Here is a 22053-nt window from a genome sequence, read left to right on the forward strand (position 1 = left end):
CTCAACTCTTCAGAGTGAAAGGAACAGCTGAGGGAACAGGTCCCTACCAGCTCCCGAGGAGACTGTATGAAGTCAACTCTCCAGCTAGAAAGTTGTTGCATGCACATGCTAATGTACAGGAACAGTGCAGCAGTCAACTTTCTGTGGAAGACTTTTTACCTGCCTTGCTTACATTATTGTAAGTGATGTCACACATGAGAGAACAAGATAAGGAATCCGATGCAATTAAGTTCTCTTGCATTCAAAATAACTAGTCAGATGTCTGGTTCAATTCTCAATGAAATCAGACAAGGAAACAGTATAGGGACCAGATAGGGATCAGTTTCCCTCGTCGTTGTACAATCAACTCTACAGCTATAAAAGGTGTTGCACTGTACTGTCTGGCAAACTGCTGCACTGCTCAGTCTGGCAGCAGTACAACAGCAAAACTGTAGCTTGCTAAGGCCAAACTAAAGGGCATTTTATTACATCATCCTTGATGACATCACACTCACATATTATCAACATGAAGCAAGGGATTTCATCTCCCTAACACTTGCAAAATCAGAAGAAAATATCCTCTCAAGTGCTAGCCACAACCTCTCTCAAGAACAAAATTGCTGCAACCTCAATGACTAGATCCAAAGATTGAAGATATCTTAAGTCCTTAGGTTTGTTGAGTCTTTGTTATTTGTTCTTCAATTGTAACTCCTACTTAGCTTAGTTAGAAGCATTGTGTAGGAAAACCTTTGTAAATCATAAACCCTTGTGTTTGTGTCTTGGCTAGAGTTAGTCGAGTTGTGAAGTCTTTGTAATAGAGTTATTACAAAGTGGCTTGTGGTAAGTGCATCACAAGTTAGTTGAGTTGAAGTCTTTGTAACTAATGAGTGACAAAGTGGCTTGTAGTAAGTGTATCACAAATTAGTTGAGTTGAAATCTTTGCAATAGACTCATTACAAAGTGGCTTGTAATAATGTGTTTACAAGTTAGTGAAGTTGAAAGCCTACAAGTGTAGGTCGTGGTTTTTGTCCCCTTGAGTTGAGATTTTTTCACGTAAAATTCCTCTATGTTCTTTATTTACTGTTGAGTTACTGTGGGAACAATTAGAGAACCTGATTCCCTATAGTGTTTGGTTTTACAGTTTGTTGCTTACAGTGGAACTGATAGAGAACCCGGTTCTCTATATAGTCTGGTGGACACTTAGTTTCTATCAAAGCAAGGAGTTCTACTCCTTATCAAATATGCAACCTTTTCTTACAGGAGATATTAAATATAACCACTTATGTTTATCTCCTTCACGTGCATGCCTTGTGTTTGAATCTGCCCGTATCTGTATACACTGTGTATAGACCTGACTCATGCGTGTGTTCCTTTGTCAATCATTAAAACAAACTTACAGAAGCCAACAAACACTTTAAAGGGTATATAATGGCTTTTCTTGCAAAAGGAAAAAAAATAAAGTTTATAAATTAAATTAAATTTATAGATATAGCAGCCAACATCCTAACATGGCCATTTTATTTGATTTTTCATCTGTTGTCCAGTACTCATATTAAGGTTCCGATTAATTTAAATTTGCACATCGTAAGTCCATTCAAAAAGTAAGTATTTTATACCAGAGTATTTTTTGGCAAAATACAAAATTAATACCGAAACTTATTGTATTTGATAGCGAAAAAATTCATAGTATTATATATATATATATATATATATATATATATATATATATATATTGAGAGTGGCCTAAAATATATATTTTTAAATTTTTTTTTATATATAGGACTCGAACTTGAAATTTCATGAGCGTAGAAATCTTATTTATTCGACCATAACCTATAGTGCTTACAACATGACAATTGATAGTGTCCTCCAAATCTGCAACTGGTTTGGCAGCCTTTTTTTGTTATCCATCTTACACAAAAAAGGGACTAAAAGAACTGATAGAAAGAAAGAACTTAAAAAAGCAAAAGTAAAAAATTAATGGATAAATATTGCAAAATCATAAAGGTACACCATCAGCTGCAGCCTTTTGTTTGTTAAATTGATTTTGGTCATTTTCGATACTTCCAAAAATTGTTTCTGTGATTGCATTTTCTGCTTTGTCCTCTATTTTTCTTTTTTTTGGCCCCTTTTAATATGCAGATTTATTTTCTTCTAAAGTTCTGAAATTTGTAATAGTAAAGCTGGGCCAATGAACAGATAAATTTAGGACAAAATTAGATTTTTTTTCAGAGTTGATATCTCTGCTTGAGCACAGATAGTATAAATGCCAAAAACTCAATAGTAATAAGCTTAATATGATGGATTTTTGGACTATCAGTGGATAAATGCTGATTTCTGAGTTCTATGATATAACAAATAAATTGTCAATAAATGAACATTTAATTGTCTACATACAATTGAAGAGTGTATTTGACTCAACAGTCACTACTAAAAAAATCAGAAATTAGTGACGTACAAAACAAAAAATTTCGTCGCTAGATAGAATTAGCGACAGATTATCAAATTCTGTTAGCTACGAGGGATTTAGAGAACAAGTAACGCATCGATTATACGAAAGTTGATCTTACCTTCTATTATATTAGTAGTATTAGTAATCGTTTGGTTATAAATAATGTTATAAAACTCGTTTTTGGGGCGAGTCTCGGGTGAGACGCGCTAAAAACATCTTCGGGCGGCCTATGGAAGTGAATATTGTAAGGCATAAGCTCCACTGTTCTAGGCCTAAGCCCCACTAATGATAACTTCTACAAAACTTACCTTTGTAAGGCTAGTCTTAAGGCGATGTCGACCGATACGTGAACTAAAATAGATTAAAGATTATCTTGTCGAGTCATGAAAATGAAAAAAATCTTGACATTAAGTATTTCCTTCTTTTGTGTGTCGTAGGCGGTACCATTTGGATTAGCCTAGTCCAAATGCTGATACTGAACATCGAGTAGAAGAATCAAAAAAAAAAAAACAAAAAAAAAACACAAGAACCTTCTTACTGGAAAGTTTAAGCAAAGGAAGATGAACTGAAGTCATGCAAATTTGACAAGCTTGTTCAGGGTAAATTTGTAATTATTTAACTATAATTCAATCTTATTAACTATATTTTCAGTCAACAATTAACTTTGAGATAATAAGATGCCTTGCCTTAGCTATATTTAAATTGCTTGGCCTTAGACATTAGGTTCAATAAATTGTATCCACATAGTCTTGGATATCCATGTTTTGCCTTGATGACTCAAAATTAGGAACATAAGTGTACAACCACTAGAATTTCAGTTTTATGGGATCTCAATTTTAGAATGACGACTTCAAAGTGCTAGTGACTGGGTTCTATGTTTAATATTTATATACATTTAATGAAGAATAATTAACTCAAATAGTCTTCCACCTAATCTCTTAAACTAAAAATAACCTTCGGATATATAATATATTTATAATTCATGAATCATATGTGTCTAAGTGTATATAATAAGTGTATAATCTATGTTTACCGACTAGAAAAAGTAAACTGTGAATCTATGCGGCTATTTGTATTAAAATCCCTTTGATGAATTTCTTAATACAAAATTCAGTATTTGTGCAAAAGTTATTAGGTTCGACCGAACTCGTAGCTCGACTTCTGCATCTGCCCTTGCTAGCATCTTATGCCATATCTTGATGATAAATTAGAAATGTGAAAAACAAAGCACAAAACAGAGAGAACAAAACAGAGATGTTATATTTAATGAATTTCTTAACAGTAAATTTACTGTTTGAACAAAGCTACTAGGTTCGACCAAACTCGTAGCTCAACTTCTGCCTCCGTCCCTGCTAGCATCTTATGCCATATCTTGAATCTTAGATGATAAATTTAAAAAGTGAAAAACAAAGCACAAAATAGAGATGAATCAAAGATTTGATACACAACAAATTAATAAGGCACTTCAATCTTGTCAAAAAAATATAAGGCTGCCTCACTATTTTAGTTAGGAGAGACAAAGGAGAGGCAAAAGAATAGGTCTAAATGTTGAGATTGTTTGTATGAATAAAGTAGGACCCAATGAAAGGGCACATGGCTCAAACATGTCTTGGGATTATTAAGACAAGATTTAGGGGAAGTTGCCCTTCTTTGTTGGGGCTTCCACAGCATATTTTCCCCACCAAATGAGACCCCTTAAATAGTCTCTCTTGTTCCCATGTGCATAAATTTAATAGCAAAATTCCAAAAAAATAAAATTAAATCCCACTTTGTGCCATTTCCCTCTCCATTCTCCCAAAAGTTCTCTTCTCCAACATACTAGTCCCTATTCACTTTTTCTCCCTCCCTCACATTTGTAAACTAAGGACAAAGGAGGCTTCAATACTCACTGCCTTCAATTTGATCTTATCTATTCACTAAGAGGTCTCGGGTTCAAATCTCACTGAAGGCAAAAGTAAAAATAATAACAATAATATATTCAATAAAATTCAACAAATAAGATCTAAAGAGAATAGTGTGTAGGCAGACCTTACTTATATCTTGTATAATTAGACAGACTGTTTTTGATAGACCCTCGGCTTAAGACAACCATTCGCAAAAGTATTTGATAATTTTTTCCTATTTATTCAATTCATGATGGACAAAATTATCCGATACTTGTGCTTGTAGAAGATAGCAGGTATCCCACTGATTTGATCCAGTTGCGCACAAACTGACCTTAACACCATGATTATTAAAAAAGTTGATATTTCCCTCTCCATTCACTTTTCTCCCTCCCTCACATTTGCAAACAAGGGACAAAGGAGGCCTTCAATTCTATTCACTAAGAGGTCTCGGGTTCAAATCTCACTAGAGATAAAAGCAACAATAACAACAACAATATATCTGGTGAAATTTAACAAGTGGGATCCAGGAAGGGTATTGTGCAAGGGTGAAAGCACATGTCTTAAAGGGTGGTCAATTGACTACCATTCGTTGAATACTTATCTCGTATATATAGGTAAAACATTAGGTTTTAGTCGAGATACGCGCAAGCTTGCTTGAATACCATGATTATATATAAAAAAGATTTGTTTGAGAAAATTTTTGTCACGAATTCGAGCGTCGCTGAGATTTTGTGAGGAAAGATATTAAACCATTAGATATCGTCACAAATCGTCTACATCGATGAATTCCGTCATAAAATCGTCATAAATCCATAAGAATATGTCCGTGATAAATATTCCGTTATAAGTTCCTATTATTTTTATAGTTAAATATAATTATTACGAAAATATGTATCTATATTAAATTCTTATTCACTGTCATAAATATGTAATACTTCATACTCATATATTCATTGCATAAATCATTTGTAAAATAGGTGTTGAGAATGTTTGATAATAATTATGATTTGTCTAATGTTAGGAAAGAATTACTTAACTGTCAAAGGGAATTTGTCTTTATGGAACTTGATTCAATTCAACATTCTATTTGTGTTGCAGGTCATAATTTTGGTTGGAATTTAAGTCAAACACATTTTCTACATTCTTGACTTGTACCTATATGTATTGCTCTTTGTTCCTTTCACTCAATAAACAAGAGAGATATTTGGTCCACTAATGAAAAAAGGGCTATAAGAACTTTATCCATCGTTTTCTCATTTGGAACCTCAAGATATGATCAATATTTCCATTATATACAATAAAAATATACACAATTTAGGTATTTATACTTAGTTTTTGGTAGCAATGTTCAACAAGCAAAGATATCGTCGGGATCTTTACACAAATAACCGGGCAGATTCATAGTTTACTTTTTCTAGCCGATATATATACTTATACACTAATCATACATAGTTATATACATACTATTATATATGAATTATACATATAATATATATTTGCCGGCTATTTTAGCTTAAACGCTTGGTGAGCTGCTATTTAGGTTAATTCTTCAGTTAGATAACACATCTATTCCAATGAAACTTGTGCGGTGTTATTTTGTATCAAAACATGACGAGTTCTAACTTGTTTAAGGCTGAAGTATAGTTGTTGTTTGTATCAAAACATGTGACATGAAATTTTGATTTTTTAAAAATTTTTAGAAGAAAAAAAAAATCAACATTTTCTGAAGCATTCACTTGCTTACAGAAAGCTAGTAGCAAATTAAATGACCCTTAGTTAGACTGATATTAAATGTCTAATTAGATTAATTAAATCTACACTTAACTGAATGAAAATGTTAATCTTTAGAGCAAGCAAAATTTGTGTCACATGAAAGAATGTTTAGCACCTAATCAACAAGAATCAGAAATGTGAAACTTTGTCTTGTAATGGTCAATAATCATCAACGGCAAAATCGTGACAAAATATGCAGCATGACAATAAGTCAATAATTATAGTTTTGCTTTTTGTTTCTCACTCGATATCTAGAATCCGCATTGGGACTTTATTAAATTCTGATTCGCACCGAAAAGTCTCCTATTATGGCTAAGCGCTATCTAATTAACAAAGACAACTTTATACACGGAGTTCAGACTGTAATTTTCTATTTAGGATAAAAGGATATTTATTGCTCTGCCACATAAGTTTTCATATAATTTTATCTTGAATTTTAGAAAAATTAGATCCCACCATTAGATAGTTGAAATATCAACAGTTTTACCAACAAGGGTTGTGGTGGTGTGATAAGTACTCCTTCATCATTAACCAGAGGCGTCAGGTTCGAGCCCCGAGTATAAAGTCGTCTTTGTTAAATAGCACTTTACCTCCCAATAGAATTTTGTGGCACGAATCTGAATTGGTCTGGTCCCATTGTGGTAAGTTACACGTTTTGAATCTCTAACTACGTACTTAACTTTTTTGGTAAGTTACACGTTTTTTTCTTTTTCTCTTTTGTTTAGATTTCATCCTGAAATATTTACAACTGTTTCGTGCATGTAATTGTGGTTGACGCTGTGAATCACACATGAAAACTAATGAATATATATAGTCAACTTTGCTAACGGAAGATGCGATACTATGATCGGATCTCTTCACCTTCAACTAGTAATTTCATATTCAAACATTCGTCTAACTACTAATAAAGCTCGAAGAACCTTTTCTTCGAGTTTTTGGCTACAAGTTATTTCTCTTGATCTGGTCTAAAGGTCTAATTATTTTGGGGGGGGGGGGGGTAACTTTTTCTTACTCTTTAGGTTCCGATAATTTATTTCTTTTTCTATCGAAAGAGCGTGTGTGCAAACCTTAAGGGGTCGTGAGTGAAAAATAGATCAGACATCAGTCGTTGTACCTATAAAAAAAATTCGGATATTGAATTGTGTGATCAACTCGTTTCGTTCCTATGTAAGAAGGAAGTAACGATTTATTATTCATGCTTTCATTTTCATATATTCAACTCAATGCATGAAAAGCATGACGCGTTTTAGGTTTAGAATTCCAAAATTTTCAAAGAATTTTGGCCATTGAAAGTAAAGAAAGGTTGTCTATCACATAGAAATTAGAAATTAAAACACAAAAAAACAAGATGTTAGTTAGTTTACATTATATACTTGATATGACTCTTCAACTAATTTTGCACAAGCTGAAAAATATTTAATAAAAATTTTGAACACGTCGTTTGAACTAGTGGATGTAATTTTAATTTATATTACCTCTAAGTGACTCATCACCAACAATTATACTAGTAAAGTCAAGTATTTCTTTATACGGTAATAATAGTAGCGTTTATTGATTTTAATACTAGAAATAATTAATAATAAAATGTCATAGTAATAATAATAATTTGTATTAATTAGTAGTAATAAATTTACGTGGCTGGCGAGCAAGGATATTTTAAAAAATATATTGGGCGGCCTATTGAAATAAATATACAGCTCATACTAACAATTGTTCAACTTTATGAAGAAGTCTTCCATTTAGAAAAAGATGGGAAATAAATTAATAAAATAAAAGATTAGAAAACTGCAAAAAGGCCGGTAGTAAGGCCAAATATCTGGTTTTCAAAGGTTAAAGTGGAGGAGTAAGTAGTCCCCGTCGTTAATAAGAGGTCCCGAATTCGATCCTTGAATATCAAATCGTCTTTAATAGGAAGTGCTTTACATCCTAAAGTAGGATTTTCCGGCACGATTTTGATTAATCGGGTCCCAAAAAGGGTACCAGACATCAGTGGAGAACCAAAAAAAAAATGGTCCTCGTCAATTTCGATTAATATTTCAGCTCAAAATGTAAACACCAATTTTTTTATTTTAATTAAAAATAAATAAAATTTCGTGATATTTTTTGTTTGTTTTATCCATGCTTGAGAAAATGAGAAAAAATATGAAAATTCTAGGAATAGAACACGCCACAAGTGTGTCTAGAACTCAATTATAGGTGGAATGTCAACTTATAGAACTCAATTATATTTGGTAAATAATATATAGTGTTTATTCAGGATTCTTTAGGATTTTTCTCAAGGGAAACACCATGCATTATTTCTACTAAATATGATTGAGTTGTATGGATTAACATTCCATTTATAAGTTTCTATTTCTTCTTTGATATTTATATTAAAGTATTTTTTTATTTTTTATTTTGGGTAGAGGGAGGGAAGAGGGTTGTTAGTAGTTGCAAAAAATTTGATAACATGTGACAACATATTCCTAAAATAATAGTAGCAAGTTTACACCTCATGCCTGTCTGTTATCTCCTAAGCTTGCCATGAATTGATGCTTGTGATTGAAATTGCCACACACCTAATCAAAACATATTAGAATAATAATACTCATTAATTAGATCATCCATATCATCATCTTTTTCACCAAAGCATGCTATATTAATTTTCATGGGTCATCGGTGTGATCTTGCTTATATTGTCGGTTTAAAGGCAGAATAAAAAAGGTATGTATCGATTGGCTGATAACCGATATAATATTAGTCAACTTAGTAATTGAAGAATTTAATTGAAAAATACTAAATTAGGAGATTTACGGGTTTTTTCTTGCGGAAGTAGATCTGCAGTAACTACGACTTCAGTTCCGGTATGTAGGAATTATCACAAAGCGGAAGAATTTTTGGGTTCCACAGCATGAATATCCTCTACCAGATATAAAATAATTTAACATTAGTCGTTGTTTTTTCCAATAAGAAACATTAACAAAAACTCCTTTTTTTTACGCCCATAATGGTTTATTTATAAGTTATAAGTCGAAGAGAACAAACTACTGGGCTAATAGGCTAATTAGCACCCCTTATAGGTGGACTCGACCCAATAGCTTTTTTCAACAGTAATGAATCCTTACAAATTAGAATATGAGATGAACTTAAATTAAAGCGACAATTGATGATTCGTATAATCGACTATGACTTGCTTGAGACTGAGACATAGTTCTGGTTATCTGTTAAATTAATTCTCAAAATTTTAATTTTATCAGTCAATGAAGAAAGTCCAACTTTTCATAATGGAATTAAATTTATAAGGCCAATTTATAACTAGAGTAGAAGAATTCAAGATTTTTGAGTTGAAATTGAATTTTTCTTGAAGAAAAGAAATGGTCATAAGACTTTCAGTAATGGCCAGCCCATCAATTTTGATGTAGGTTGGTTCTGCCGTAATCAGAAATGCAATTGCCGGTTTCATTTTCATATTGTTATGTAAAGTTGAAAAAGCCAAAATAGATTCAAAGGGATATAATGAAACTACTTAGAAAAGACAAGGGCAACATTGTCTCAAAAAAGTTACAATACTTTATATTAAAAAAACAATTTAATATACATTAAACAAAAAATTTGCACCGAATGTATGGTGTTGGTTAATAAAGTGAGTTGAGAACTATGAAGTATCAGAAAAATAATACATGTTTTTTTTTGTCATTTGTCCACATCTTAGTCGATAGATTACTCGATAACTATGCTAATGGGAAGTAACAGATACCCCGTCATATTTATATTGGTGGAAGATAGCAGATATATTCCGTAAAATTAGTGGAGGTGCGTGTAAGCTAGCTTGAACACCGCTATTGTAAGAATATAAAAATAAAATTTTTAATTATGTTTTACTAGATGATATTTTTTTCATTTATTCAAGTTTTATTAGACAGAGCTATCCGATACTGTGCTGGTGGGAGGTGCCAGCTATCCCGTTTCGATACATGTACTGATGGAAGGTAACAACTATCTCGTCCCAATATCTATGCTGGTGAGACGTAGCAAAATTACTCTGTGAAATTAGTCGAAATACGAGCTGACGAGCAAGCTGGCTTGGACAACAATCAAGTTTTGGTGGACAGAATTAGAGTCTAACCTCTCTATAATAGCCTTATTTGTTCTTATATTTTAAGCTACTATAGTGAAGTATTATTATAGAAGACATATATTATAACATAATATAAAAATTAGTCTCGAGTAAAAAATATTTTTGATAGTGAATGACTGTCATATAAGGATGTTGTTATAGAGATTTTGACCGTAGTCGATATTCGTACTGGTGGAAGGTAATAGGTATCTGGTTCCGACACCTATACTAGTGAGTGGTGAAAGACAACAGGTATCCCATCCCCTTATATGTGATAGTGTGACGTAGCAAAATTACCACGTAAAATTAGTCGAAACACGGGCAAGCTAGCTCGAAGATCACGGTTATAAAAAGAATTTTTTTATTTAATTCGTTGACCCTTATAATTCCAATGGCGGCCCCTACGCCGTTGGCCTTGCCAAACAAACTTCTCTCTCTTTCTCTCTCACAAACTTTGTTGGCACATTAAAAAGAGAAGACACTCAGAAAGAAGCAGCAAACATATAACACAAACACATCACACACAGAAACTAATAAGAAGCAGCAGCAACAACAACAACAAAAGGGTGTCTTATTAGCTAGCTAAATATTTCAAAACAAAAAAAAAAAAAGCTAGCTAAAAGAATTCCAATGGAGAAAGAAGTATTTTTCAAGATTCTTGGATTTTCATTCTTGGTTTCAATTATTATGATAAGGGTTGTGGCTTATTTATGGTTAAGGCCAAGAAAAATTGAAGAACATTTTGCCAAACAAGGCATTAGAGGACCTCCTTATAAATTCTTCATTGGAAATGCTAAGGAAATTGTTAGTCTTATGTTAAAGGCTTCTTCTCAAACTATGCCTTATTCTTCTCATAATATTCTTCCTAGAGTTCTCTCCTTCTACCATCATTGGAAGAAAATTTATGGTAAGTTTAATATTCTCAAAATTTTCAGAAAAAAAATTCAGTTTTTGATGTTTTTTTTGTACTTTTTTATTTTTTTGTCTTAAATCATTTTCTTAGTATGTTAAAAAAGTTGATATCTTTATGTACTTTGTTGGTTTTCTTGAAACTATGATTTTTTTTTTTTTTTTTTGTAATTTGTGTTTTTGTTGTGATATTTGAGCTTGAAATATGAAAGCTGGATTCTTGTTTGTACTTTGTTTTTTTAGAGCTCTTTATGTCCTTTTCTTTCTGCAATTGATGAGTTGGTGAAGTTGTGAAGTTCAGTGTTTCAGAATACTGCTGCAGCATTTTTAATTTTTCTCATTATTTCCTTTTTTTATTTTTCCAAAATATATTTTAATTATAATTTTTTTTGTGGTCCAAGAACTAAAATTTCTTAAATTTTTTGAAGTTTTGGAACATCATAGTCATGGGGTTTTCATGAACTTTATTTATTTTTCTGTTTCATTTTGTCTTTATAGTTCTTTTAGATTTTGTGTAACTTAAATTCTTGTTGATGAAGTTGTTAGTTTTTTTGAGTTGTCATTTTTCTATCCTCTTCTTTTGTTTTTCTCTCTTTTTTCCCTTTATGTTGTAGGGTCTACACTATATCCATCCCTCTGAATCACTGCCTATTTTTGTGATAACTTGTTAATAAATACTTGTTGCTTTCTGTCATTTCCTTTTTTGTGTATAAATTTTCCATCTCATTATTACTATTGATTTTCAAGAATTTTAATTATTTAAAGTGCCTTTTTTTTTTAATATTGGAGGTGTAATTAATTTAATTTATATTTAATGCAGGTGCAACATTTCTAGTGTGGTTTGGACCAACACCACGTTTGGCTGTAGCTGATCCTGATCTTATTAGAGAAATTTTTACTACAAAATCTGAATTTTATGAGAAAAATGAAGCTCACCCTTTAATTAGACAACTTGAAGGAGATGGTTTACTTAGTCTCAAAGGTGAAAAATGGGCTCATCATAGGAAAATTATTACCCCTACCTTCCATATGGAAAATCTCAAAGTAAGTAAATTTCCTTTTATTTTTTCCCTTTTTATTTTTTTAGGTATTCTTGTTCGAGCCCCAGGAATGAAGTCACCCCTGTAGCGGACTTTTAATGACATGAATTCAGTTAGTTTAGTCGGATTAGTGGGTTCTGGATACTGACTTAGGAAGTTTTTAGGGGTTTTTTAACTTTTAGCCAGCCCCAAAAATTATTTACATTCGGCCGCCGAAAAAATGTATAAATTTTGTACAATTTTTATATATAACATGCAGAATATATATATTTTTTGCTGCAGTTGTTAATACCAGGGGCAGCTAGCAAAGTAATTGAAATGTTGGAGAAATTGACACAAAATTCAAAGAATGGAGGAATAGAAATTGAAGTATCAGAATGGTTTCAAACTTTAACAGAAGATATTGTAGCACAAACAGCTTTTGGTCGTAGCTATGAACAAGGAAAAGCTATTTTTAGGTTACAAGCTCAACAAATGGTCCTAGCTTCTGAAGCATTTCAAAAAGTCTTCATACCTGGCTACAGGTACAAATTAATTCTATTTTTCTAAGTCGGATTATTTGCACTGTATAGCCTTTTCTGAGACCACTATTTACATTTCGTTCGTTAACTCAGTGGACTAATTTTTTCCGTTGAAAACGGATATAGTTAGTCCACTGAAGTAACGATGGACAAAATTTAAATAATGCCATCAAAAAAGGCTATTTGCGCAAATGCCCCGTTAATTCAGTGGACTAAAGTTTTGTTGTTGAAAACAGATAAAGTTTGTCCACTGAAGTAGCGATGGACAAAATTTAGATAGTGCCATCAAAAAAGGCTATTTGCGGAAATGCCCCGTTAATTCTGCGGACTAAAGTTTTGCCGTTAAAAACAGATAAATTTAGTCCACTGAAGTAGTGATGGACAAAATTTAAATAGTGCCATCAATAAAGGCTATTTGCGCAAACGCCCCGTTATTTCAGCGGACTAAAGCTTTGCCGTTAAAAACAGATAAAGTTAGTCCACTGAAGTAGCGATGGTCAAAATTTAAATAGTGCCATCAAAAAAGGCCATTTTGCGCAAATGACCACTTTAAGCATATAGCTACTAAAGTAATAGTCTAAAATGTTTAACTTATTTGTTTTCTTTTTTTCCTTTAATTAATGGCCATTTTAGGTTTCTACCCACGAGACGAAACATCAAATCGTGGAAACTGGACACGGAGATTAAGAAATCGTTAATGAAATTGATACAAGAAAGGACAGAGGATTGGGGAAAAGAAATGCAAGAAAATGGGCCAAAAGATTTATTAGGCCTAATGATACAAGCAAGCATGAAGGAATCATCATTATCATCATCTATTAACAGTCCTCTTAATCATAATTCTGCAATTAATTCCTCTATGATTACTGCAAATGATATTGCTGAGGAATGCAAGACTTTCTTCTTTGCTGGTGAACAAACGACGTCGAATTTGCTGACGTGGACGACCGTTTTGCTAGCTATGCATCCACAGTGGCAGGACTTAGCACGTGACGAAGTGATCAAGGTGTGCGGCTCACGTGACATACCTTCCAAAGATGATCTTGCCAAGCTTAAGATGGTAGGTCTATCCCATTAATTATTTATCCGCACTCAGTATTTACATTAGTTATGATTTATAAAAAAATATTATTTAAAAAAAATACATCTTGCATTTTTTGATTCTATGTAAGCACCGGATCATTGATATTTTTTTCTATTTATGTCACTTACGACTTAAAATAATAAAACATGTTATTTAATTATGAAAATACATCTTGTATTTATTGATTTGATGTAAAATAGCGAGTCATTGATAATGTTTTCAGTGTAGGCTCTCTCCTTTTCTATTCATTAATTATACTTTTTCATATTATTCAAGAATGTGCAATTAAGACAAAAAAAAACATTCATCTTTTTGTCTTTTAGTAATTAACTAATTATGCTTATTATTCATAAGTGAATATGACCAAAGTACTGTTTTTTGTTCTTTTTTTATTACCCAAAAAGGGAATTAGTTTATTATTTTTTTCTTAAACAAGGAGTTGTACTACCACTTGTGTGGATTCCATCAAAGTAGAAGTTAAGAACAAAATTGCTCTATTGGCAATTAGTTTGAAAGCTGTCATTGTCATAACACAGTTAATATTATGACTTGAGTTTTTTTTCTTTTTTCTAGCCCGTTAGGAATTAGTCTTAGAATGCTATTGATCAACTACTGATGATGGGCTTTATCTTTTGTGTATTAATACCTTACATCTTTCTCGCATTTACTATATCTCTTGTATTGCTGTTACTTTGTTTTTTATGGTATTTATGTTATGTTATGGATTTTATGGTATTTTATGTTGTTTTATTATGAGTCTATTGATAGTACTAATATAGTGTCTCTTGTTGCCTCTTTGAGCCGAGGGTCTCCTGGAAACAGCCTCTCTGCCCCTCGGGGTAGGGGTAAGGTCTGCGTACATATTACCCTCTCCAGACCCCACTTGTGGGATTACACTGGGTTGTTGTTGTTGTTCTAATGGGGTTATGATTTGGTGTTGCAGCTGAGCATGATACTCAATGAATCCTTGCGTCTTTACCCTCCGATCGTTGCAACGATCAGACGAGCAAAGGCTGATGTGGATCTTGGCGGTTGCAAAATTCCCCTAGGGACCGAAGTCTTGATCCCAATTCTAGCAGTTCACCACGATCAAGCGATTTGGGGTAATGACGCGAATGAATTTAATCCTGCTCGATTTTCTGAGGGAGTAGCGCGAGCCGCTAAGCATCCTGTGGCGTACATTCCCTTTGGGCTCGGAGTACGCCAGTGCATAGGTCAAAACTTGGCGATCTTGCAGACCAAGTTAACTTTAGCGATTATACTCCAACGGTTCACGTTACGATTATCTCCACAATATAAACATGCTCCAACAGTTTTGATGCTACTTCACCCTCAGTATGGTGCACCTATCATCTTTCAACAACGCTTGTCCAATCCAACAATTGTCAAAAGCTCTTGACATGTCTATATTTTGGTGTGTGATGAGTGCATATATTTTCTTGGAGAAAAAAAAAAGAAAAAAAATGAAGGTAGAATTAAATGTGTTGTTGCAAGGAGAAATTATATAGGAAGTAGGGAGAAAATTTATTTCATTCCTTTTTCTTGATTTTTTTTTTTTTTTTGCACCAAATAGTAGTACTAACTAACCCTTCAAGTAGAGTCATGCCTTGTCTTTATTTTGCCAAAAAAAATGCTTGGATTTTCGGCATGTTTATGTTAGGATTTTTATATAGTGACTCAATAGGATTTCCCATTTTCTCACTCTTTGTATATGTAATGTATATTGGCTCAAATCCTAACAAAGTTTTGTAATATTGTCACGTATACCTTTTGAAATGGTAGCTTTTGTGTTGCATCTCTCCCCTTTCTCTCTCTCAAAATTAAATGTGACTTGTTGTACCAGTGACAGATCTAGAGTAGACGCAATTTACGTACGGTCAAATTTATTGCGTCTAATTCGAACCTTATATATAAGTATTTTCAATATAAATTTACTGATTATAAATCCTGAATCCACAAGTGTGATGAACATTAGATAAACAAAGAATTACTCAAACAAAATCTCCGGCCAAATCCTATCGGAAGCAAAAAAAAAAATACCAGGATTTCTTTTCATTCGGCATTAACTTTGGTGGTAGAGTTATTCACTACTTATGCTGGTGAAAGCTAGTAGTTATTCAATAGAATAGTCGAGGTACACGTAAGTTGATCCCGACACCACTATCGGAGTACCCCGGTGCACAAATCATCTCGTATTCATGCGGGATCCAGAGAAAGGTTGCACCTCAATGGGTGTAATATAGACAGCCTACTCTAATGCAAGTACTAGTGATTGATTCTGCGGCTCAAACCAGGAGCGGATCTACCCCGTTAGGAAGGGGTGGCATGGCACCCGCTCAGATGATAAAATTTTTATATACATATGTTGATTTTTTCTTAAAGTAGGTTCAATATTTTATCCTGCCATCTGCAGTCGTAAACTAGACAAAGTTGCCACGGCTGGTAGACCTTTTGAAAGTTTTTTTCGTGTGTAAAATTCAAGTTAGAATTTATCTTGAACCTTGTAAGACTTTCCATTTTCTTTGTGCTTTTTATTTCCTTTTGTCCCAGTCATTTCCCTTTCCGGGTGCCTCCCAATTTTCTATTTGTCGTTTATTATTTTTATATTTTTTCTGTATTATTATTATTATTTTATATATGGTTTCTAGCAAGAACACTCAAAAAAGAGACTCCAAAACTTTAAAATTATATAAAATAAGCATTCTTCTTAATCTTAAATTTATGAGTTTTCTTCTTTCAAATCCAAAAAACTTGGGTCTTAACATGAATTTTGGATTGGGATCAATTTTTTCCATCTTTTTTTATTATATCATAAAAATTTGTGTTATTATATGGTTCTTAAGTATTATTTAAATCTCTTTACTATTAAATTATGGTGAAAATTTCATGAACATTGCTTAAAAAAATATGAGATTTATGATTTTAATTTTTGAGAATTTGTAGTTTATTTAATTTTATACTTATGGGGCAAATTTACCTATTGAAGATATTTTTTTAAATTTTCTTTATTTGGTCGATGTAATTCTCTTTTCGAAGATGTTATCTTACATGTGTAAATTTATTTTTAGTATATAGAAAAAGATGTAATTTCCTAGTGAGAATGTTGATTTTACTTGTGTTGTTATAATAAATGTGTTATTCCTTATTTAAAATACTAATTACGTTTATTTTTTGATATCTGAGATGTAATTTTTATATTTGCAAATAAAATATACTGATTAGGTTGACCCGAATAAACAGAAAAGCCGGATAAACATTCCTAACAAATTCCGTATTTGTCATTACAAAGTATACATTAAAGAAAATTATGGCACCTGCCACCTTAAAATTCTAGATCCGCTCAGGCTCAAACCCCTGTAAATCACACAAAAATAACTTTATCGTTGCTCGCTCCGCTTCCAATCTAACACCACCATCATCGAACAAAATTGTTATAATTTCCACTTGTAATATTGGATGGTGCAAGAATAAAAAGAATATCAAAGAAAATTTTGTTTATGTAGTTTAGTTACCAATAGATTGGTAAAATCGATAACAAAAAAAAATTGGGCACTGAATCGCGCTAGTGAGCCCATTGTTGCCGCAACAATTGTCCCTACGAACAGTACCTTGGGAAATTGGACCTATTGTGGAAAAAAGCATGCACCATTTTTTAGAAAAATTCAATATTTTAAAACTTTTGGGAGACATTAATTAGAGAAAATTATGTTTTTAGGGAATGTCGTTTGGCTATGGCATAGTTAGGCTTTTAATTATGCAAAGTCACCTTTTATATGGAAGTAAAAATTCATATTATTGGTCCTAATCTATTTGGAATTGAGGCATAGTATTATTTATTTTTGAAAGAGAGAAAACAATACGAGCTTGTAAAAACAGAACACTTAAAAAAGATTAAAGGGAAAATATAGAATATAATTAATTTACGGGAGATCATTCTATTATGACTTTGAAGATATAGTAATATAAAATACATGAGATCTTTGTAAGACCATTTTCTCTTTGTAAACTATAATTAATATTTTTGTGCAAGTTTTCTCATAGAATGTAACTCGTGCAAGCCTTAATTCTATTTTTAGTTCTACAAAGTTGTGAGAGAGGTGAACAAAAGAGAAAATAATTGTTTTATTTTTCTTAAATATATAGAGTATAATTAATTGTTTACTTCCACTTATTTAGACAACCAAATGAGAAGCAAAACTGCAAAAAATCTTCCTTACTATTAAATTTTGAGTAAAACTAAGGTTACAATTTAATAACATCCACACAAGTCTAGAAACTATATGTGTAAGTTCGATGTTGGTAAAGAATATTTTTAAAATACATGTAATTCGTAATGATTGAGTACTCTTTAAATACATACTATTAATAATAATAGTTACTACTGTCTCTGGTCCAAAATAAGTGATTTTTCTAAATTTCAAGAATGAATTAATTTTTTTTTCTACATTGCCCTTGGAGTAATTAATGTTGGAGTATGTGTTAGGAGTGTTTATGTAAAGAGGTAGTAAAGGTTAATATAGTCAATTTATATACTAATTAATATTAAAAGTTGAATTTCTTAATATGTGTAAAAACAACCAAAAAATCACTTATTTTGGATCGGAGCGAGTATAATACTAGTAAAAAGAGATGGTGGAAGATAGAGTTTGCTTTAAGTTTGTTTTGCAAAGCAAATCCTTGGAAGTTGAGGTGCCCTTTAACCTTGGCAAAGGGCAAATATATTTTATAGCTTCATGAATGGTGTTACTACTACTCTTATAAGGAGATCAAGAAAGTAAAGAACATTTGCAATGCCCAAGAAAAAGAGTTTAAGTTATGTATATTGTTAATATAAAAAATTTATTTATACTATTAGGTTACTTTTACATGTTGTAATATGAAATATATCTTATTTTCAAGAGTATTTTTCAAATATATGGATTACTCGCAATATTTGGAAAATGCACTAGTATTGCTTAGCTTCATGAATGGTGTTTACTACTATTACTAGCAGAGGCAAACCTATGTTATAAAGAGGTGTCAATCGACACTCCTTCATTGAAAAACTACCATTGTAGGTATATTTTTTTTTAGATGCATATATACTATATATTAACATTCATTGACTTCTTTATATTTTAACCCTCGTAGTAAAAATTCTAATTTCGTCACTGATTATTATCACCAGGAGATTATGAAAGTAAAGAACATTTACAATGCCCAAGAAAAATGATACAAAGAGAGATAATATGGAAGCATGCAGCAAATGCAACTTTTTAGGGCATTGAGTTTGTAATTTTTGCATGTAGCAAAGATTGAAAGCAACAATCTTCCCTTTTTCTCATGCTCTAAGAATTTTGATGGTTCCTATGAAATTGCATGTTCTTGGGAATTGGTAGAGACTAAACAATTATTAGTCTCTCTCTCCCTCTTTCATGTTACATTTTTATATATTTTGGAAAAATTGATCAAATTCATCTTTATATCATTTGAAATTGAACAATTTTGTTCTTATTCCTTTTGGTCCATGATAAGTGATCAATTTGCTTTTTATTTTGGTCCAAAATAAGTGTTTATTTATATAATCAAGAAAAAATTTAATTTGTTTCTCAAAAATTACTCTTATGTACGTATCCCTAAAAAGTCATTTACTCCTCACATTTGGGAAGAGAAGTAAGTACCACTATAACTATGGTGCAACATTTAATGAAGGACAGTTTAGTCGCACTAACTATTTTCGCCTAAAATTTAATATTTCTTTAATGGGTGTGTCTAAAACAAATTGGTCACTTATTGTGGACCGATGGGAGTATCGTTTTAGTTCAAAAACTTATTCTAAAATAATTGTCATTTTAAGAATTCAAGATTAAATTTATCAATTATTTCTAACTAATAACCTTAATATAAAAGAAATAGTAGTACTTTTTAATACTACTAAATTCTCAAAGAGCATTTAATAGAGGTAACTTAGTAGATGATGTCTTATATTTATTACCTTTTAATAAATATGAAAAAAACTAAATCTATAGTTAAGATGGGATGAAGTAATATTTAGTTGTCTTTTTTGGTGTTGTTCATTAAGTAGGAACCAAAGCATGCGTTGAAGCATGTGAAAGCCTTCCATAATTATTACCTTTAAAATTTAACTACGAATTCCTATAATATTGTTTACGAGCTGTATCTGTGTGCAACACAGTTTTTCATATTAATATAACTAATTAACATTAATTAATTCATTATCGCGTCGTTAACCTCGGTTTACGTGCTACGAAGAATCGTAGCCACCTGATTAATACAATTTTTATTAGGATTATTATAAATATTTTTATTATGCATCTAATTTGCACGCTCTTTAATTTTAATAATGATTTGCAATTACCCCCCACCCCCAACCCAACCAAAAAAAAATTAATTAGTTATTATTATCATCGTATACGCGTAACTTAGGAACACATTAATCAATTTCGTACAACTGGAACATATAACACATCTCTTTCTTTAAAACTAATTAGCTTCTCGATACATGTATTATAAATCACGTAGTACACAGTTTTGTAAAATAATATAAATATTATCAAAATCGTTCTTTTATTTAAATTATTATTTGTCATTATCCCCTATCGTGTACGCGTAACTTAAGAACACATTAATGAATTTCGTACAACTTGAAGATACAATAAATCTCTTTCTTTTTAAATTATTTTTGAAGTCAATTGCCTAGGTGCCTATAATTGTATTCTACGCGACATGCTACAAGCAAGAATTAAGCAGTAAGCACGATTAATTAGTATTTGAATCCTAGTTTATGATGTGTTGATGGTATTTAATTATAATATTTTGTTTCTTAGTACTTAATTAAAATTTAAACATAGGAGGCAACTTTGTGCTTTTTAGTAAGCACGCTTTAAGATATGAGCTAAGTGCAATGTTCCCATGCATTACTAGACGACAAACTAAACATTCTAAACTAATCCTAAACATGATTAAAATTATTGGTCTTTGAGCATTAATTTCATAAAATTTAAAAATTAAAAATAAAGGTGCAGAAGCCAATAAAACCAAAAAGAAAAAGGCTAAGGCATTTTTGTAGGGGTAAACTAGAGTATGTTTAGACATTACAAACCTTTTATTTTTTTCATTTTTCACACAGTGTACAGTATGCATGCGTATTGAGGTCATGATTAATTCGAATTTACGTCGCGCAAAACTAATTAAAGGAAGAAGCGCTTCCCACCAGAATTATTTTCATTCCTAGGATTGGTGGTATATGACATTAGACACTTGACAAATAATTATTCTTGTCTTAAGAAATGGAAAAAATAAAATGTGTTTCTAACTTTGAACTTCTATAGTGGCCTTAGGACCAATTATCCAATTTTGAAAGACCTAATAAGATATTTACTAGTGTATTTTTTCTCCATTGCAATGTGAAATGGTTGTACTATAGATTAGCTATTAATGTTAAATACTGATAAACTATTTAAGTTTATTTTTTTTGTTTCTCACTCAGTATTTCGGTTCGTGATTCAACCGGTGACTTGAGACACCATTAATATCCCAAGTGGCGACTCTGAATAATTAATAATTAAATCCCGTTCCGATTGTCCTTTAATTGGAAGTACTTGCACTATGGTCAAGATTAATTCGGATTCGCATTGCGTAAGGCACATTAAAAATAAAGACACTCCCTACCAAAAAAATTCTTTCAAGGACTTCAACCCAAAACTTCTTGAAGCTAGTCTTGGAAGGGTTTTAGGCTATGTTGCTCGGTTCTCTGAAAACATTGATCGGCACGTGTCGAATCCTTCAAAAATAATGTAATTTTGGAGGATCCGACACGAATGCAACAACTAATTTGAAGAGTTAGCGCAACATAAGTTTTAAGAAGATTTCTAAAGCTGCAAATAAACACTAAGCAAAGATTGAAAGGTTTACAAGTCTGACAACTAACTGCCAACAAGAATAAGATAAACACAACCAAGTAAACACAAAATCATGCGAGCTAAAAAAGTTAAGGATGTAGCCCTTTTTTATTTTTGTATTATTCCTTTTTTTTTTTTAAAGAATCCAAAAAATCAGAGGGTTGACAATGTATGACAACAAGAACAAAACAACTAGGTATGAACTCTTCTTATAAAACATACTCTGAAAATTTTCATATCCAAAGGAATTAAGCCAGCTCATTGATTTTTAGATCCCAAGTAAATGCTTACTTAAGATCTGAGGTTATTAATAATAATAATTATTATTATTATTTTTATTGTCATAATTATGATAAATGTCTCCTATTTAAGCATTTGCCAGAGGAAGTAAGTTGGCTTATGTCTGCTCAAG

General features: G+C 31.8%; 1 protein-coding gene across 1 annotated transcript; it reads left to right on the forward strand.

The window, feature by feature from the left end:
• Positions 1 to 10579: 10579 nt before the first annotated feature.
• LOC104244099 (cytochrome P450 734A1-like) lies at positions 10580 to 15310 on the forward strand. Its single transcript, XM_009799409.2, has 5 exons — positions 10580 to 11093; positions 11916 to 12139; positions 12418 to 12659; positions 13290 to 13716; positions 14684 to 15310. The coding sequence occupies exons 1-5, from the start codon at positions 10817 to 10819 to the stop codon at positions 15137 to 15139; spliced, it is 1626 nt and encodes a 541-aa protein (XP_009797711.1). The 5' UTR covers positions 10580 to 10816; the 3' UTR covers positions 15140 to 15310.
• Positions 15311 to 22053: the final 6743 nt, after the last annotated feature.

This window comes from Nicotiana sylvestris, chromosome 6, assembly GCF_000393655.2.
Source record: "Nicotiana sylvestris chromosome 6, ASM39365v2, whole genome shotgun sequence".
Lineage (NCBI taxonomy): Eukaryota > Viridiplantae > Streptophyta > Magnoliopsida > Solanales > Solanaceae > Nicotiana > Nicotiana sylvestris.

What these genes read in the sequence shown, in the direction of transcription:
- LOC104244099 (XM_009799409.2), top strand. Translation starts at nt 10,817, where the DNA reads ATGGAGAAAGAAGTATTTTTCAAGATTCTTGGATTTTCATTCTTGGTT. An exon ending in TCATTGGAAGAAAATTTATG is followed by an intron (nt 11,094 to 11,915) that starts GTAAGTTTAATA and finishes TATTTAATGCAG; the next exon opens with GTGCAACATTTCTAGTGTGG. An exon ending in TCCATATGGAAAATCTCAAA is followed by an intron (nt 12,140 to 12,417) that starts GTAAGTAAATTT and finishes TTTTTGCTGCAG; the next exon opens with TTGTTAATACCAGGGGCAGC.